At 39.4% G+C, this 19,070-nt stretch overlaps 1 protein-coding gene and 1 long non-coding RNA gene across 3 annotated transcripts; one reads left to right on the top strand and one right to left on the bottom strand.

Annotated features, from left to right (window-relative positions):
• Positions 1-886: 886 nt before the first annotated feature.
• Positions 887-11,490, top strand: LOC112570029 (egl nine homolog 1-like). The gene is made up of 5 exons (XM_025248211.1): positions 887-2,110; positions 3,152-3,271; positions 4,984-5,120; positions 5,461-5,525; positions 6,166-11,490. Exons 1-5 carry the CDS (start codon positions 1,133-1,135, stop codon positions 6,240-6,242), a joined length of 1,377 nt encoding a protein of 458 aa, XP_025103996.1. The 5' UTR covers positions 887-1,132; the 3' UTR covers positions 6,243-11,490.
• A 4,109-nt stretch (positions 11,491-15,599) lies between these two features.
• LOC112570031 lies at positions 15,600-18,859 on the bottom strand. Of its 2 annotated transcripts, none has more exons than XR_003100575.1 (2): positions 16,054-18,859; positions 15,600-15,827 (listed from the first exon to the last, which is right to left on the bottom strand). It is a non-coding gene; the product is annotated as an uncharacterized LOC112570031 (long non-coding RNA). The 2 variants fall into 2 exon arrangements; XR_003100576.1 differs by having other exon boundaries at positions 15,600-15,806.
• Positions 18,860-19,070: the final 211 nt, after the last annotated feature.

Raw genomic sequence — 19,070 nt, 5'->3', positions numbered from 1 at the left:
ATGCACATATCAAACTACCTTCAAAAGAAAGCCATTATAAAAAAAACTACAGCCCAGCAGAATATCTGCTCACCAAAAACAATTTAAAGATCAGATTCACTGTTTTATAGTTTTAATCGTATCATCAACCATTAACTGCAATCAGCTTCTTGGCTATACTTTCATTTGGTCTATATGATATACTTTGTTTACATTTATTAAATGCATAATTTATTACTTCAGGGCTTTATATCTATAGTACAAGGCTGAAACTACTATATAGTTTCTTCTTTTTTCTTTGTCAGTCTTATCGACTTTCAACGCCTTCGGTTTTGGGGACTCGACACTTTCACAGCTTCCGATGCAACATAGCTCGATCGACCTGGCCTGATGATCAACAGCGTTCATGCACGAGCATACGAGCGCGCACACGCACGTACAGCAACATGCACGCGCACCTTCCCACGATCATTGAACCCCTATGTATACTCGTTTCACTCGCGGTGGACTTTCGACACCAGGGCAACGCCCTTCAAGATTATTATGCATATATGTAAAATTATTTACATTTGCGTTGGCCTAACCTTCACGTCGACAGTGTCACCAGCTGCCATAGCCCGCGTTTCAATTTTCACGTACGCCACTGTTTACACTCACGTCCCTACAACAGCCTGAATCGGCGGAGACCGACATCATCGATTTCCTCCCCCTCCAGGTCGAGTACATTGTCGCACCTTTTCCCCAACTGTGATTTACTGTTGTCGATAGTCAGGCGCATGAACTTTAAACCACAATGACAGATTTTGTTGCGATAATGTTGTGATCATCAGGAAAACTGCATCCATCCATCCTTTGTTTACATTACTTCAAAACATCAGTTATTTCCCTTAGTGTTATCTGTGGAAGTGACGTTAACTTGACCTCATTTCTTTAGGGGGGTCGAACAGTGACGAGACAGATGGATCCGCAAGCATGCTTAGGTAACTATGGCTCGCGGGAGATCCGAAAAAATGGCATCGACGCGACGCAAGCTTCCTTCTCGGTATTTTCAATCATTTCCTCGATGCTGATGCCAGAACTAGCGTGGTTCGTTCATAGTCTCCCCCTGAAAAGAGACCAAGGTCAGAGCTGCCTCCCTTGTTGATAGTCAAACATGATGGCGGATGGGGCCTCGGCTAGTGGGCTACGTGACGAGAGGAATGTGTGCCAATTGTGTGGCGCCCTCGAGAACCTTTCATTATGTGGGGGTTGCCGCGAGATATGGTACTGCTGCAAGGATCACCAGCGCGCGCACTGGAAGGAACATAAAAGAAAGTGCAAACAGAAACAGCACAAGACTGACGTCTGTAGAACCGAGCAAGTGACCACTGGTACCAGTTATACTTCTCTTGGGACACCGACTTTACCTTCTGGGGTATTGAGCGACAGTAGGGACTTTGCTGCAGCGGGGGTGAGCAGTAGCCAAGAAACGGTTTTGTTAGTTGGCGAGGAATATGCGGCTTCTGTCAGCGCCGGTGAAAATGAGAACTTCAACGAAGAAAAACAACACGTTTCAGATTGCGGCAAACTGTCGGAGGTAGCTTTAGGGACCCAGGAAAAGTCAGCAAAGCATACAGATGAAATAAACAAGAAAGATCGGCTTCCAACCATCACAGAGGAAGGTGAACGCTACTTTCTTGACGTTCCATTTGCCAAAACTGTGAAGTCTAAAAGACATACTAACCGGCTTCGACAAAGTGCCGACGCGATGTCTCCTAAAGGCACCACTGTTGACACCAAGCTCACCTATTTAGACATTCTCAAATCTCGCTTCAGTGTCATTGCGGAGTATGTTGTAAAGTGCCTGCAGACTTATGGCATTTGTGTGATTGACGGTTTCTTGGGGGAGGCGACCGGTACAGAAATCTTCAAAGAGGTGAAACAGTTGCAGGACCTTGGTGTTTTCCGAAAAGGACAGCTTGTGCACACAGCATCTGCATCGTCAGATGCAATCAGGGGAGACATTATCACATGGGTGGATGGTCGTGGGCAATCGAGTGAAAACATTCAGTTTTTGGTATCGTGCATGGATGCAGTTGTTAAAAATTGTTCATGCCTCATGGAGGGTTACACAATCAATGAACGAACAAAGGTAATATATAATTGTAGCTGTGTAAATATTTAAGTGTATGCCAGGTATGCTTGGCGTAGTTTTTCATAAAGAGTGAAAACTTTTGAAAATTTTGTTGAAGGTAGTTAAATTGTAGCCTGAAAGTGAAATTTAGGATTTGATTTTTAGATTTAAGCCATTGACAAATTTTCTGATAAAACATAATAGTGATCATTTAAACATGTAGTAATAATAATACAAAATGCAGAATCTAGGACTGATTACCTTCCATTGTAGTTTATCAATGTGGAAATTGATTAGTACCTATTATTGTGAAAATTTCTGTGTAGCTATGAGAAGACCATGTCAGAAGGTTTAAGTAAAATGTTTGATAAAGTCAACAAAAATATATAATTTGCATATTTCTTCTTATATAGAAAATCAGATTGTAACAATAATCTTTGAAAAAGTAAATTTGCCCTGCTGATAGAAGCACTGATAATTATTTATAGGTTTCAGTGGATGTATGCATCATGTACCTATATGTATATATGCATATGTAGACACACATACCCCTGTGTGTGTGCAGTTTATAGAAATGTCAACTATACAATATTACTTTTAAGAAGATAGCATTTTCACTGACCTTGACTGTGACATCTCTGTGCAAACACATTCTTGGTTTTCTCCTCTCTTCAGTCTCACGCATATGTAGAATTAAAGTGAATGATTTGATTACAAAACAGAGCTTTATACTTTTTACTGCAGTTACAAATTACTACCAGGATTCAGATATATGTGCACAACATGCATCAATAGAGAAACATTTCTTGCAGCTGTTAGCAAATAGATAATAGAAGTGTATGCAAGGTATAGGTTCCAGCGACTGTTGCTGTCAACACTTTGTTGTAAATGGCAGCAGTTGGGATAGTTCATAATGCAGGGCCAGTTGGGGTGTGTGTGTGAGGGGAGAGTGTTGTGTAAGCATTTTACTGAGGTAGTTGTCCGATTGCAGATTTCTGTGTAAATTTTTTTTTTGCTATATCCTAAAATAAAGGTTCAGACCATATCTGTATCTTACAGGCCATGGTAGCTTGCTACCCACGAAACTCCACGGGATATGTAAGACATATAGACAATCCTAATGGCGATGGCAGATGCATCACCTGCATTTATTACCTCAACCAGAACTGGAACGGACGTGTGAGTACTTACATTTTTAATGACTACTTTTGATTTTCTGTGTCTCCTGTATTTCTTAATAACGATGTTTCCTTAACCTTCTTATTGGGCCCAAATATCTGTTATATTAGTAAGTAGACAGTCCTTTTTTGTGGAGTGTTAGATTTTTTGTTTATAGGGTAGGTTAAGGTGTAATCATTTCTTTGAGTTGAGTTACTTGTGTAAGTAGTATATTATTTATTTCTCACATTGGAATAATTTAATTTTCTTTATAAGACAGCTCTTTTAATGTGCATGTACTTTCCACTGCTGTGACATTCATGGAGCTGTTTTTGCTCACCTTATACAACACATAGTACATGACAGCTACAATCCTTTAAAGATTGGGTTATGTCTTAATTTCATTTCTTCTGTAGGCATAAACACTATTACTTTTAGATCATCTTTCTCACTTGCAGCATTTCAGTAACAAAATCCTTGCATGTCTGTCATCAGCGCAGCTCTTATTTTTGGGGCAAAAGAAAGCACTTACCATGTGATTATACTTTTAAAGTAAAATAATTAAAAAGTATAATATCATTTCTGCACATGATGGTGCTGAAATGGCATATATTTGAAAAGATTTTCTATTGTCTGGCTTATTATAACAGATGAAATAACCCTGACTTTATTTACCTGAGATTTCTTACAAGCAGCATGAGAAACATAATTGCCAGGAGGTTTTGTAACTTTCCTATTTCATGAAAACTTTTATTTCCTAGTATGTTCCATAGTCCCTCAGTATTCCCAAAGTTATAGTATTGCCCAAAATATAGTCAGAGAAATTAGACAGGATGTGGGTGCAGTGAGAGAAAACAGGTTAGAACTGCCTCAAACAGGAACAGCTGGTAGCTTGCAAGTGATGCTGCCCTATTAACCCTTGTTATGCTGCACATGATAGCAGTAGCAAGGTTAAGGATCTGTTTGTTTCCTACACTTATTTTCTGGACAGTGTACCTTGATTCTACTATTCTGTGTAATTGCAAAGTCTAAAGAAATATACCAACAATTCTTTTGACAAATGGCAGTCGATAACAAGGATAAGACATTCTTTTCTCTGTGGGTTGCAATTTTTTTGTTCATGTGTTATGAGTATTTTAAGAAATGAAATGCAATATCAAGGATGAACTTTATAGATGTATTTTAATATTCGCTTTAAAGATTTTTCTAAAGGTGATTAGCTTTTTATTAGCGTTTGTAATGAAAAATATTTACTAAATTTTGCTTCACTCGTGTTTTACCCTTCTACCCTTAGGGCACTTAGGAAAGAAAAATATATGGCTTGTTAAGTTTGGCATGCTCACACTAGTAAAGAACACCTGCCCAGCAACAGAAATATGCAGCACTTTTGATACAGATACTGAAGTCCTTGAAAACTAGGCAGATCAGACAATTATATACATTGACTACAAAGCCAGAGAAATTCATGAATGATGTCATCAAGATGGAAGAAGTAGAAGCAGCAATCAGACAAGTTTAAGAGGGTACCAGAACCTGATCACAAACGACATGCTTTAGCACCTGGGATAAAAGAGATTAAAACAAGAAACTGTTAAGTTAGATATATAAATCTCAACATAATTTTATTGAACTGTAATAAAATATTAATTGTAAGTACATGAAATGTTTGGTGAGAGTGGTAAAGAGCATGTGCTCATGTATGTGAATAACAAATTTATTTCCCTCTTTTGCAGCAAGATGGTGGTCTTCTGCGGATTTTTCCTGAGGGCAAAGACAGGGTGGCCAATGTAGAACCCAACTTTGACAGGCTTCTGTTTTTTTGGTCTGACAGACGAAATCCACATGAAGTATTGCCTTCAACACGGGACAGGTGAGTTTGAATCATTAAATTTGGTTTTCTGCACAGGGAAGACAGTTAATTGATAATCTTGATTCTGCTATATTTTTTCAGCATGCTTTTGGGGCAGTAAAGAGCTTTGATGCTCTTCATTTTCTCTTCTGTCTTTACATGAGAATAAAATAATATGGAGAACTATCATACAGAATTGGTTTCAGCAAAAAATGATAAATTTCAGTGTACAAGCAGGATGGATGCTGATGGACATATAAAGATGATTAACTGAAGTATTTTTTTATGTTAAGTGTTTAAGTTTTTCATTTGTGTCTGGTTTGAAATTTGTTTTCCTCAAAACAGAATTTTGAAATTTCAGGTATGCCATAACAGTTTGGTACTATGAAGCAGAAGAGCGTGCAAGAGCTCTCAAACAGTACAGAGGTCAGTTTGTGTTTCATGTTCGTATTTGATGTTGCTTTGCTAACCTGAAATGAAATACTTGAAGCAAAAAGATCTCAAGTGTATGGCCCCTCAACAGCTGCAAAGCATCACAGTCAGTCTCATAATGATTACTGAAAGAAAAACAAGAACCATCTAGATTCTACAATATGGGAAAAGAGCCCCAGTAAACTCCATATCCATTGTTTAACTTGGATGCATCAGGTGGTTGAAGTTGTAAATCATTGGAATGAGCAACTTATGTTGACTCAGAAATTAAAGAAGAAAACGTGAGAAATTTAAAAGCACGAAAGGTTACAATATGAATTGTTTTAAAAGCATTATTTTAAAAATTTTAAAACCAGTAACAAACTTTGCATGCCAATACAGCAAGCAACACGCTGTAGTTGAGTATGTGGAGTTCTCTTCCTAAAGTTTACCAACCTGGATATAGAGTGACAATTTTAGACCCTGACTGAAATTTAACTGTTAACATAGGATAAAAAGACATTTTTCATTGCAGCATAAACACAAAACTCACCATTCATTTTATATCTTTAAACAGTTTATGAACCCGTTAAACTCAAAGGTACGAAAGAATGCATTTGGCAAATTATTGTAGGAATATTTTTTTTCTCTGCAGGTGAGGTGTCTAGTCACCCAAAGAAAGAAGCAGTGCCTCTATTTAATGTCTCACAAAATGAAGAGAGAGACTCCTAAGTGCTTGCATTCTGTGTTTCAAGACATTACTGCTTCTGAAAATGTAATGATGGAAGCATCAGGGCTGGTACCGTGATTGTTTTATCATATTTCCATATTGCCTCCTCCCCCACCAATGTTTGCTGTCATGTCTGATGTCTGTCCCTTTTTATCTACAATTCAGGGAATCTTATGGACATTTCATTTTATTGATTCATCAGCAATATGATTTTTAAAAATTCCTATCACATTTCTGTAACACTTCAAGGCAGATTTTCTTTGTAGCTTTTAAACATTGGATAATGGACAGATTACTGTCCACTCCTCATAAAATAAACTTTGTCCATCTTACCCAGTAAAGCAGGTACTCCTTTTAGCCTTTGTTTTGCATCTTTCAGAACAGCAATATGCTTGTTCTGGCTGTTGTAGTAGTCACTCCTGTGTCAGTTTTCTGATCAGTTTTGTATTGGCTTTGTTTTGCCAAATGTGCTGGAGGTGACAATTTAGAATATATTTTAACATAACACTGGAAGAGTTTCGCTTCCTCAGATGTGATGACAACCTCTTACTGCACTGGTGACAGGATAATTTTGAAGTTGCATGCATGAAGCATGTTTTGAAGATGTTAAGTTATTGCAGTTCGCAAACTGTGTTGAGGACAGGAAAATGTTTGTCTGGTGCATCATTTCTTTCCTGAATGCAGCCATATTAAGTCTGTGCTTATCAGTCAGACATTATGAACATGAAATAGGATTGAGTCTTTACAGATATTCAGAAGCCCAGTAGCCATAACAGTCATCATATTAGTTTTTGGGTTTTTTTTTGGATTAAAGTTGATGTTTAATTAGACAGATGGATACCAAGTTTATACATTCTTGGATATTGCCAATCTTGTGTATGTTTAAAATGAAACAACTTTATGAATAATTTTGGAATTCTTGTAGTGTTGACATCCAATCAAAGAGGGAAGCTTTTTAAGCATTGGAGAATTAGATAAAAATGCTAGCATGCATATTTGCCATTGGCATAGCTCAGTTGGAGTTGTTAAAGAATTTAATTGGTAGTGTGAATTGTAGTTTATTGATTGCTTATGCTGAGAAGTTGAAATGAGAAATGAAATATTAATTTTTTTCCCAAATAGCAGATATCTAGATTGTGGTGAGAGTGTAACACATATCCTGTACAGATGGATCTTTTCATGAATTTGACTGACTAAAGCCTTGACCTCTTTGTTAGAGTGTCATGGGTAAGAGGAGTGTCAGTCATGCATTCCACTGTGATCTGCTACAGATATACATAGCATTTAAATGGCGGAAAGACTGCTCAGTAAAATCAACAATCTTTGCATGAGCTGCTTGATGTAGAGCTATAATGTACAATTAGTATTCTTACTGTTTTGTTGTTAGTAAGCCCCGTTTTACCATTAGATGAACTAGGCTGTTAAAGAAAAATGTCATTTGGTCAAGCATATGTACATACATCTGCAACTTTTTTTACCAACAAATATTGAAATAATGATGCATTTAGCTTTAGCTATATTCTCTCAAATGAGAACCTAAAGGGTTACATAATACCATTGAGGATTGTTGCGCTTTGATTTGCGAAACACATGCGGCAGTGGAAGGCTTTCTAAGCCTTAAATGAATACCAAATAAGTTCTAATTCTCCTTGTCAAAATTTAATTAATATATATACCATGCCAAATCAGTGTTGCTCAGAATTTTAGTGACCTGCCAATTTCTGTAGCCAGTTGAGAATAAAGTTTCTGAAAGTGGAAATTAAAACTTATCTGACATCAGAAATCTGTAAGAAAGATTGGGCTGACCACTATGTCCATTGAGCATGACTTGGCAGCTTCATTAGAATAACTCTCTTTACACAGCAAAAAGTGAAGGTGAGATTTGAATCTGATGACCAGAACTTACAAATGAATTGTTAAATATGTTATAATTGCTTTACAGTATGGAATGGATATGGAGAGGAACATAGGTCAGGGTGCAGTATTTGTCTTTCACTAGGGCACAACGTAGCCTAGAATCAGCCCTGGTCCTTGTGACATCTGTATATGTGGGGTTAGAAATTGAATATTGTAAATGTGTAAGTCCAGTGTATATTAGATCATTTAGATTTTTATATCGGTAATGTTGGATTTTGCTTTTTTTTTAGGGTTTAGCTGTTTCCACTTGAATGGCATTAATATTGTAATGAAATGGGTGAGTAAAAATGCCCTTATTTTTTTATTACCTTGAATTTAGCTTTTACATTGAAAACATTTTACATACATGGATGCAGTACTAAATAGCAATTTAATAGTAGATGGCAGTACTGCTGATTTGGGGTTCTTAATTGAGATAAGAAGTAGAATTTTTTTTTTAAAGACCGGATGAAAGAATTGAGGTATGCTAGAAGCCCATTAATGCTGTGTACACTGTTGGTCAAACTTTGCCTTGTGGCTTAAAGTTCACTTAAGGTGGCAGAATCTGCTTGTAAGATGTGGACCCTGGATACTTTATATTCTGCATGCCAAGGAAGCACAGTGAATGCTGACCCACTGACATAACAGGTTGTGTACTCAGGCATACCTTTCTGCATTCCTTGTGCATTCTTTTTGTGCCAAGAAGCTTAAAGATAAAAAAAAAACAAAACCCACTTTCCTTGTTTGCATTTAAATGGCAGAGGTCTTAGCAGTCTTTTCCCACTCACAATCCTGTTAAAATCTAAGGACAAATGAATATTAAAAAACAGTTGAAATTTACTGAAAATCAGCTTAGAAAAAGGATGAGTTTATGCCTTGTTAACATTTTGGCTAAACTGGCGATGCATCTTAAAAATTACATTGATCACAATGTGCTCATAACATCATTGTGGAGTAGTCACAAGTAACTTTAGCTGTCTGTTCCCTTTAAATAGCAGAATACTTGTTGTGGGCTGTCCTGTCAAGATTCTCCTGTTATAGCATGATGAGCTTGATCTCGTGGATCACTTTCAATGGATGGAAATAAGTCTGCTTATTTGGAGTGCATGTTTCATTACTTCGCTATGTTTCGTAGCACCAGAAAATTCCAAATATTTGTTGGACAAAAGCGATTAACAAATTGCTAGCATATCTTGACACATTGGTTCACTTTTATCTGTAATTTCAGTAGAACTAGCTCAGTTGTAGAAATGAAGTTCATGTTCTCCCTTTGTGTGTACTTGTCCATCGTCAAAGCTTCTGTGATTTTCATATGATAAACTGTTTCTGTATTTAGCTAAATTTGAATGTGTGAGATGAGGATAACCAAATATGCTCAAGTGGGAATATGCATGTGTCAGAAAGAGGTGATTTGCTGGATAAATGGGACACGAACAAGATTGATTTGAGTAAAGAAATATTCATAAAGCAGTTCTAAAATGAACTTTAAAACCCAAAAGGTGCTAAAAGGGACAAATGGTTTCCAGAATGTGCTACTGGAAGTAAAGGGACAGAAAATTATGTGTGAAAATTCTTGCAAATCAACGCAAAGTATAATGTTTTTGATGGGTGTGCATTCTCTTAAGTCGGCCAATTTAATAAATTATGTTCTCTTGTCTCTTCTGTGCAACTAGCACAATTTCATGAATAAAATGCATCAAGACCAGCTATGAAGAACATGTTCATGTTCATATTCGATTTATTTTGGTTGCAGTTGTCGTTTAGTGATTTGCTGATTGCATCGCTGTCACCTTACATGGGTGATGCTGTAACCATGCTGTTTTCTGCATATTTTTTTCAATCAATATCACTAAAGAACAGCTTATCAACTGTTATTGAATAGAGACATTTGAAATGTAGAATTGTGAAGTTTTCTTACTGTAGATATTTTTAATGGCATCAGAGTTAATTTTTGTCTGCAGCTGAATAGTTTTTCAGTATTACATATGTATAACTATGTAAGGGGAAGTGGTCAATAAATATTTCACTGAAGACATGCTTGATTTAGTGACATGTTTAGCAGTAAGAATACTTCAGTAATTATTTGGTAACAAGATGTTTCTGAGCTTGTTTCCAAAGTACTAAAACGTGATTTTGCAAATTGCTGTCAAACTATATACATATATTTTTCTAAATCTTGTAATTTTAAATTGCTTTGAGAATTTAATTTCATTAGTGTCACAAAAAAAAAAAAAATGTATGTCCTTATGCAGTCATGTATTTTATTTTCTTGAAATAAGACTTTGGCATTCTGTATGTGCTTTAAAACCAGAACACGTTTGACTTCAGTTCAAGTAACTGCCAGTGAATCCATTGTCAAGTTGATAACAGTTGCACTTTAAATAGAACATACAATGTGACAATTATCAGATAACAACTGGGAAGGTTATGCAAGCTGTCAGTAGCGTGTACCCACATTTCTGAGCGGCATTCCAAATCTAGGTCAGGTTTAAACCTGAAGGGCTTGTGGGTGGAAGAGGTGGTTCTATAATGTAAAGTTGCATATAGTAACCTAGAGCTAGTTGGACAAGTTAAAGTACATTGTAATTGCAGGAACCATTACATTTACCTCTTGGAAGGAGTGAGTTTTTCTGACAAATTTGCTGCTTTCTTGCACATTCTGGTATTTTTGCCATTGAGGACCTGTGTATTTTGCAGACACATGTTTAGGATAGATCAAGCTAACTTTAAAGTGTTATTTTCTCAGTCTCACACACCGCATAAACTGACTTTTGCAAATGTTCTCAGTCTTCCTGACATAAGTGTACATTTTTATTATTTATTCAGAATTAAACTTCAAGATTGCTAGTCATGTCTTCAGGATGTGATGGAGAATATGTTGAAGGTTCTTATTTTTTTAATGTTCCTTTTTAATGTGAAGAATCCCAGTGACTGGCATGGAATAAATATGTTGGTATTGTTTTATGTTAAAAATGAGTTTGTTTTGTACAGTACAATTTGCAAGGGTAAATGATAAGAGAGAGAGAGGTCATTTTATTGCATTTGTGATGCTGACATAATGAAAAATAAAATGCACATGCATCATCTGGACAGACATTGAAATGACTCGTAAATAAAGAAGACAAACGCAAAGCAATTTTGAATAGGACGGTTGTAACAACTGTTTTGTGTACATCTGCTTCTACTCCACTAAGAATTTGTTGCATTTTAAGGTGACCAAAAGCCATGTAAAGGTGGAGTAGTTTTCTTTATAGCGAGTACTGCCTGCCCTCAACGCAAATCCTTGATTTAATGCAGACTGTTCACAATGTTAATACACTATTTTCCAAGAAAAGAATAAAATTGTTTTTGTCATTTCCTCTGTGTGTGAGCGTGTGCGCGCACGCCCTTGTTTGCAAGATCATAATATGGGAACATACTTCCATGTGACGGTAGTGAGTCTACAGTCTGCTATCTTGGATGGGCCACAATTTACAAAACACTCGCTTATTTCAGTAAAATTGCAGGTACTTTGGTGGAAAAAAAGGATAGCAATGTTCACACAACGTATCTGGTCGGGACTTCATGGGTCTGTACTTCCTTTCTGCTGCACATAAATTTTAGAGATTGAGATACCTGGCGGGCATTAATGGTCGTAACTTACAGCAAGGACTAAATACCATGATTGATTGAAGTCCCGTACAAACACACTAACCCAGTGACATGTGCACTAGAAGTCGGCAATATAAGGAGCCTCAAGAGGTTCTGAGATATATATTTTGCTCCATGCTCTAGTCTGTGCTCTTTGTGAAGACGCGCGTGAGCCCTGCTCACACCTTCACTGAGTTCATTCTTAGGTTCTAAAGTGCCTGTGATGAAGAATATATGTCTCTTACATAAAGTCCGATATTTTTAGTGCGACTGATAACCCAACTATCAACATCTAATTTCTGTCTACAGAGTTACAACGATCATAGAATGTTTCACAAAAGTATTTCATATCTTACAAATCGTGAAGATGTAACAGTTTAAGATTTTGCTAACGACATGGTTAAAGGCCTGGCAGGGCAATATTTCACCCTAATGACCGGTGATACATGTGCCAAAAATAGTAGTAGGGCTTGCAGTTGTTTCAGGCTTGTTATTTATTGCTACTGTCCATAGATTAGTAAATAGTTTATTTTTGGAGATGTATTGTCCCTTCTCCCATGGAGAAGATTTACTAGCAAAACGAAGACAGCTTTCCGTTCGCTCTGTGTGCATGCATGTCAAACTTGACACTGGTGAGGGGGAAAAACTATAAAGTTGTTGAAGATGAAACTAGATTGTAGAAATGTTGGCGGCCTTGAAACAGAGAATGATATAATAACTGCTGTCGCTTTTTTCGCTGAAGGACTCAAGGAAATGTTATCTGTTTTTCAGAAACATTATCTAAACACCAGCTTGGCAAGTTTTTGATAAATCCATTTTGCAAAAATAATCTCGCGAATGAGCTCGACCTTTTGTAAGTTTTGCCTAACAGCTCTCCATCCTTTGCAGTCCTAACCATATATTTTGAACTTGATGCACGATCGACATTCCAGTGTTGTTTACATCGTAAGTAATGGGTTCTGTGGTGCTTCCATCTGGAACAAATGTCCTGTAAAAAGGTCCACATGTTTCAGATCGTGAAACAAAAGTGCTGTATCATGTTCAAACGTGACAAGAACAAGGTTTCGGTCTTTAGACAACAACGTTTGGAATGATGAATCATCAGTAAGAAAACTACTGAGGATAAATCGCATTTTTGTGACCTATGAAGAAAGAATTTCAGTCTGGAGTAAATCTTCGAGCAACAAATGGATGCAGCACATGAAGGTTGACATCCTCATACTTGTTACACATTCCGAGGCGGTGAGTCTCACAACAATTAGTTTCAGCCAACGTTCGTATCTCCTTTCCATACATACAACTGCCAATATGCTTATTTTTCAATAAGAAACACAAGAAACGGATTTCCTCTCAAACTAACCTTTTTTTTTTTTTTTTTTTTTTAAGTGACATAAAGGATGTGCATGTTTGCGCCGGGGCTGGAACTGGAAAACTCCGCCTAGGGGCCCTGCTAAAGAGCAGCAAGGTCGTGTTTACAGGTCACGGCAGGTTTTTCACCTGAGGAAAGCCGGAGGGGTGCGTGGGTTGTGTGGGTGAGCGCATGTCCGGGCTGTCTTCCACTCCTTCGACTTGCCAGTCGTATTTTTACACTGAAAGTTGTTATGCCTTAGTACCACCACACTCAACATGGCGGACATCGGTGCAACAACATCAGGACGTTGATGACAAACGGTGTGTTTATTAAAAAAACAACAACCCCAACCTTCCTGCCCTTACAACACGATATCTTTTGCCAGTATACTGTACATTGTCCTCACGTACGGCGTCAATAGGAAACTGCGACTTATTTAGCGAAACCAATTTTACATACATGTATATATATATACATGCAGGTTCTTACAGTATATTTGTGGAACAAAACGTGTACAGCCCCAAAACATGTGGGAGGAAAAACTGGTGCACCAAACAAAACCAACGCAAAAATGAGAAGAACGTGTATTTAAAAAAACAAACCCAACAAAAACAATTGGTCCTGTCAGGAATTCGATTTTCTGTCTTCATCAAGCAGATGGAATAGATAATTAAGTGAGGACTTCTAGTACATACTCGACCTAGACAAGCCAGGTCTAAACAAGGTTCCTGTTTCTTGCTGGGGTTGCGGGTGGGTAGGCAGGAGACGGAGTAAGCACGTAGGCCCGACGTAAGCAGCATTGAGTGTCTTGGAAACTGCACCGGCGGGTGGCGTACGTGCAGAAAGCAACGCGGCAAGGTAATCTGCATGCGATGCGTCGACCGCCGGCCTACAACAAAGAAACAGGTGCCGGCAGGTAAAAAGTCTCGCCAGGGCCGCTAGCCTTATAAGCCCGGCTTTGCCCAGCGGTTATCTGCACGTGTCAACTCTTGAAAGTATTGTGATCGACTGCAGACTTGTCGTCTGGGGCCACACAAAGACTTGGGGATAAATTTAGCAGGCGGGGACCTGACGTATGGTATCAGATTATTAGGGCGGCGCGAGGACCCACAGTTTACCACTGCGACTGCACGACCACGTGACCCCATCGCGAGCGTGACTGCACGTCCGCCATCGGCTGGTTGTACAGAAGCTGGAGTATTTGATTAGCTTGCAACTCAACTTAATTTTTTTCTTTCTCTCATCCCTAAAAATGTTTGTAAGATAGACCAAGAAGACTTTACTCCGGTATGTGTGGAGGATGGGGAATTGGAGTGAGAGATTTCTTTTAGTCGTTTTGTACATGAACGACTTGAGATACAGACAGTTTTTCCAATCGGTTGAGACTTTTGGCAGATAAACTTCCGTTTGACGGTTGGATTGTGATCATTGACACAGTGCTTAATATGCTGGGTCGTTTGCTTGTTTATATTTGCTTTATTGGGGTCTGCTGGTTTATGGCCCCAACCCCTTCTTCCCTGCCACCTGACCTTAATATTTGTAACTTTCCTCTGCGAGGATCTGGTGCAACAAAATCCTCTTCCTCTAAAGGGTTTAAAGGAAATAAGCACCCTGTTACAAGAAGGACGGATATAACTATACCTCTGTGGTGAGTGAGCATGCACACCCTTGACTTGCTCTTTAACTGACCTTTTGTGCCCCGGAAATGTAGGTAAGCCCAAGAAAGAAGATCGGGGCCTGAGAAAATTTAGTGCGCCAATAAAATTTCCCAGAAGAGCGGATACAAACTCAACGGCTTTTTTTTTTAAACCCCTGCTGTTAGACCTGCTGCACCGGCTGCATTCAGAACATTTCTCTCTCTTTTAGCATTTCCCTTTTCTTGTCGTCGGGGTGTCAGTCATTCATCATTGATGGCGAGCGGTGGCAAGTCACGTGTACTCTGCAGTGCACACATGTCTCCCTTTGTGATTCACCACATATTGACGAGTATAGACGACAAATAAGAGTCGACTTATGTGGAACAACATAAAGTGCACGGCACACGATCTTTGTCACGTGAGCATAAACACACGTGTTTCCAAAATAGACATTTTCTGTGGCATAACGGTGAGTCAGAGACTTGCAGACAGAAAGAAAAACACCAACAGAGAAAGAAAGAGTAAAACAGACCCAAGATGAAGTGGAAACATGATGTTGGAATGTTTAACACACCTACGAAGGACCTTGATCTGTCAGTCCATGTTTTCAATGAGATCACTGATAAGTTACGATCCCAAAGTTTATTTTTATGCCACTTGACATTCTCTCTAAGAAATGGAGGAAAGAATTTCAACAACTCACTTACTTCCCTGGCTTGGAGTAAAGGGGACTGGGGTTGGGTGACAGCAGTTTTCATATCAAGGTTTCAAACGGTGTTTTCATAGTGTCATTTGCATCACGAGCTCAATTTTCATTCTCCTTATCATTGTTTTCACAACAGCTGTAAATGCTAGGACAGATCTTTTATTGAAATACAGGAAAGCCGAGTCCGTCTTATTTTAACGATACATATTTCACAGCTACGCTTGAGGCATCCGTTGAAGTTAGGAGAGATGTTGTTGAGTTCTGAGGTGAGGCAGCAGAATCTGAACCCCGAAGGTTGAGCCCGTATAGGAGGCACTCAAATGCCAGACTCAGCAGTCAGGGACAGCTGCACGACCGTTGCATGAAGCTAAAATGATTAGCGAGGGGTTAATAACACCTCCATATGTATGCATATGTGAACAAGTAAATCTGCATAACGGCTGTCAAGCTGGAGAAATGTAAACATCTATTTCCACATAAATTTTACAGGAAAATATTTTGTTGAAAAGAAAATACATATGTTAAATTTTAAAATTTGACTGAGATTTGCACCAGCCATTCCGCGTGCAGAAACAAGATCGAAAGCGAGTTACCTCAGGTCAATGCCGAGACTTGATGGATAGCACAACCAGGGATAACAGTAGAGTAAGTACAAAGTATATTGCAAATACCAAGGAGGGGAAGGGTCGGGTGGGCAAGGCAGTAAAGTCAAGTGCAGACTCAAGCAGGGATGACGCATGTTGCTGAGGACAAGCAAGGTGACAGCATAGCCAACGCATTGTTGTGCATGTGGCTGGGTCTTGTTTGTGAATGTCAACGTTAACGAAAACAATGGGTGAGGGTTAAGGATGTACAGGCGTAGAAACATCGGCATTTTCATTGTCTGACGTTTGGTGACATGAACATCAATCTCTCTCCTGCGTAGGCCACCCACACACACACACCAACACTACACGGCAAGCATGCACACACAGATACACGAATCATGCACGCACGCCCACCTCCACACACACATACACAGACGATCGACAAAAACGTACATACCCCTACATCAGGGAAGTATACATGCCCAGTAGTCAACAGGTCCATCCCGACCTACAAAGCGCAGTGTCACAGCTCCATGACTCACGAAGGAACTCGGCCAAACCTTCCTCTCGGCTTCGGATCACGCGTCAGGAAATTAATCTGGAAAAAAACCCAATGGCCGCGGATCGATTAGCCACTCAGTCAATTTGCAGTCTCGAGACGAACTCCGGGCTAGAGGCACAAACAGTTATGGGCCAGAACTTTAAAACGAGGACATGTTTTCCAGAATGCGGTCAATATCCTGGCACAGCTTGACTTTCCGTGGGGACAAGCTTTATAGCACGTAGGAAGATATGGCTGACTAGCCAGCCTGTTGCCATGGATGTTGTGCAAAGGGCAAATATCCCATAGGCCAGCATCTGAACTCTGATGTGCATTCAGAAGCAGTTCGACTGTCCAGTGCTCTGTTGCGGTCTTTGCAATCAGAGAATTTGATTGAAAAAGGAGGGATGCGGCATATGATAGTTGTAGCTACTTATTTTCTGCGACCATACCACGAATTATTTCAAACGGAAAAGATTCAAAAATAGTGGATTTCACTGCGGGATAAGAAACTTGATTTGATAGTGGGTACAATTTTTTTAATGCCTGGTAAAGCTCAGTGCGAGATGTTCTTTCCCACAATCGTGTACCAAGTTTTAACCTGTCTTCAGGAGAAAAGTGCGCCCCATTAGACATTTAAACAGCGGTGATGCACCCAGGTGTACTTTTAGATGACCGCAAACCTCAGAAAAAAAAACTTTGCACATTGTCACATTTTAACAGTAAACGCTTGATTATTAAGTTTTATGTGCTTTGTGCTGAGTAGGGAGAGACTTCTTTAGGGGGACTGGGTCGTATCTCTTGGACGTTTAACGCGTAGATCACGAGATAATTTCTTTTTTTTTGGCTGATGGCTAATGCTGTCGCCGTGGTTGACGATGATGTTTACCTGAGAGAGGTGCCCCTGGTGGGACTGTTAGAATTGGTATTTGCTCGTGTATCCGGAAAAGAAACCGATTTCGATTTAAATGTTTGTTGAACGTTTTCTTTTGAGACGGGGACGGTTTTGGGGTAGAGGTAGCGACAGGATGTATACAGCCTTACAAATGTCAAGGGGGCAGTGTGGACACAAATGCTGCTTTCTCTTTCTCTCACCTCCTCCATACACCAAATAAAACACACACATTAAAGAAATCAAACGTCTTTCCTCTTTGCCTCGCTCATCTCACCCTGATGAAAGATGTCCGCATAGTGGGCATAGCTGAGCAATAGATGTTTGTGTATATCCGGTCCGCTACATGTGAACAGAGAATTATTATTATTACTTCTATTACAAGCACCTGAGCTATCCTCGATTTCTTTACCTTACTGGGATTCAGCGACCAGGACTGTTTACCTTGGACTGTTTGTATTTGCCGAGTCTCAAAAGAACGGTGACGCATCTACACAAGAAAAATGATATTGGGAACCTGACCGACCTGCCAAACTGTGAGGTGAGAAAATGGAGCTGAGGTGAGAGGTTTCTTTTTACGTTCCCGAAAAAAAAATGCACTAGCAGCTGCACAGGAGGAAGCAGTAAAACATTTTGTGATCATCTCAGCCATTCACACAGAGACGGATGCAAGCGATGGAGGATATGGGGGAGGAGAGGGGAGAGAGACGGGGAGGAAAGGTGTGGTGGACTCGCACATCAGAACAGGGAGAGATTCCTTATTATGCCGCCCACGGTGAAACTAGACAGGCAGGTAAATGAACTTGAGCTCAGTCTGGAGGTCTACCAAACTTGACATCCGGCCTATTAGCAACTTCAAGTCCCCATGATCAGCATGACTCAAAATACCGGAGGCGAAATCCGCGACATTAGTAACACCCACGGCAACAATTTTCTGAGATTTGCCTGTGGATGTCGGCAGGCACTTGGTGTGGTAATAAAAAGAACACGAAAATGTCGCCCAGGTCGCTCTAACGGCCTTTTCCTCCCCAGGGCTCGGTCGTCGGCCCTAAATTATTTTTGCGACTTTATCCTTGTCGTCTGGGCACCTGCGGGTCACTCTGGTGACAAACCTTGACAAGGGCTTCCGCAGGGATTGTCGCTGAGGAAAGTTCAACCTTTGAAGTTTTGTAAGTTGTCATTGTTAGGACAATCTTCAGGAAGGCGACTGAAAGCTTGTTTGTATTGTGGATCACCTTGGTCACTGTTACAGTTCTTTTAAATAATAATTAAGAAAACACTCTTGAGGCTTATATTCTCGAAATTTGTATGATCTTTAACACTGGTGGACAGCAGTGTTTCGACTTTCAAAAAAACCGCAGCCCCTGGCAAAGTTTTAAAATTTAAAAAAAATTAAAGCAAACAGCACAGACTATTTGAAAGTCAGATACAACAGTTTCAATGACATCACCCCATTGAGACACGGATGCTGAAAGGCAAGAGAAGACTTGTCTCGCATTGTGCATGGCTGCATCAGAGGAAGGACAGACGTTGGGGGGCGGAGGTTACAGGGTGACTGGGGATTTCCGGAGGTAACCGCCTCACCGACGT

Source organism: Pomacea canaliculata, linkage group LG8, assembly GCF_003073045.1.
Source record: "Pomacea canaliculata isolate SZHN2017 linkage group LG8, ASM307304v1, whole genome shotgun sequence".
NCBI classification, from domain to species: Eukaryota; Metazoa; Mollusca; class Gastropoda; order Architaenioglossa; family Ampullariidae; genus Pomacea; species Pomacea canaliculata.
Note: the sequence above shows the minus strand (reverse complement) of the source record. Positions and strands in the feature narration are given on the sequence as shown.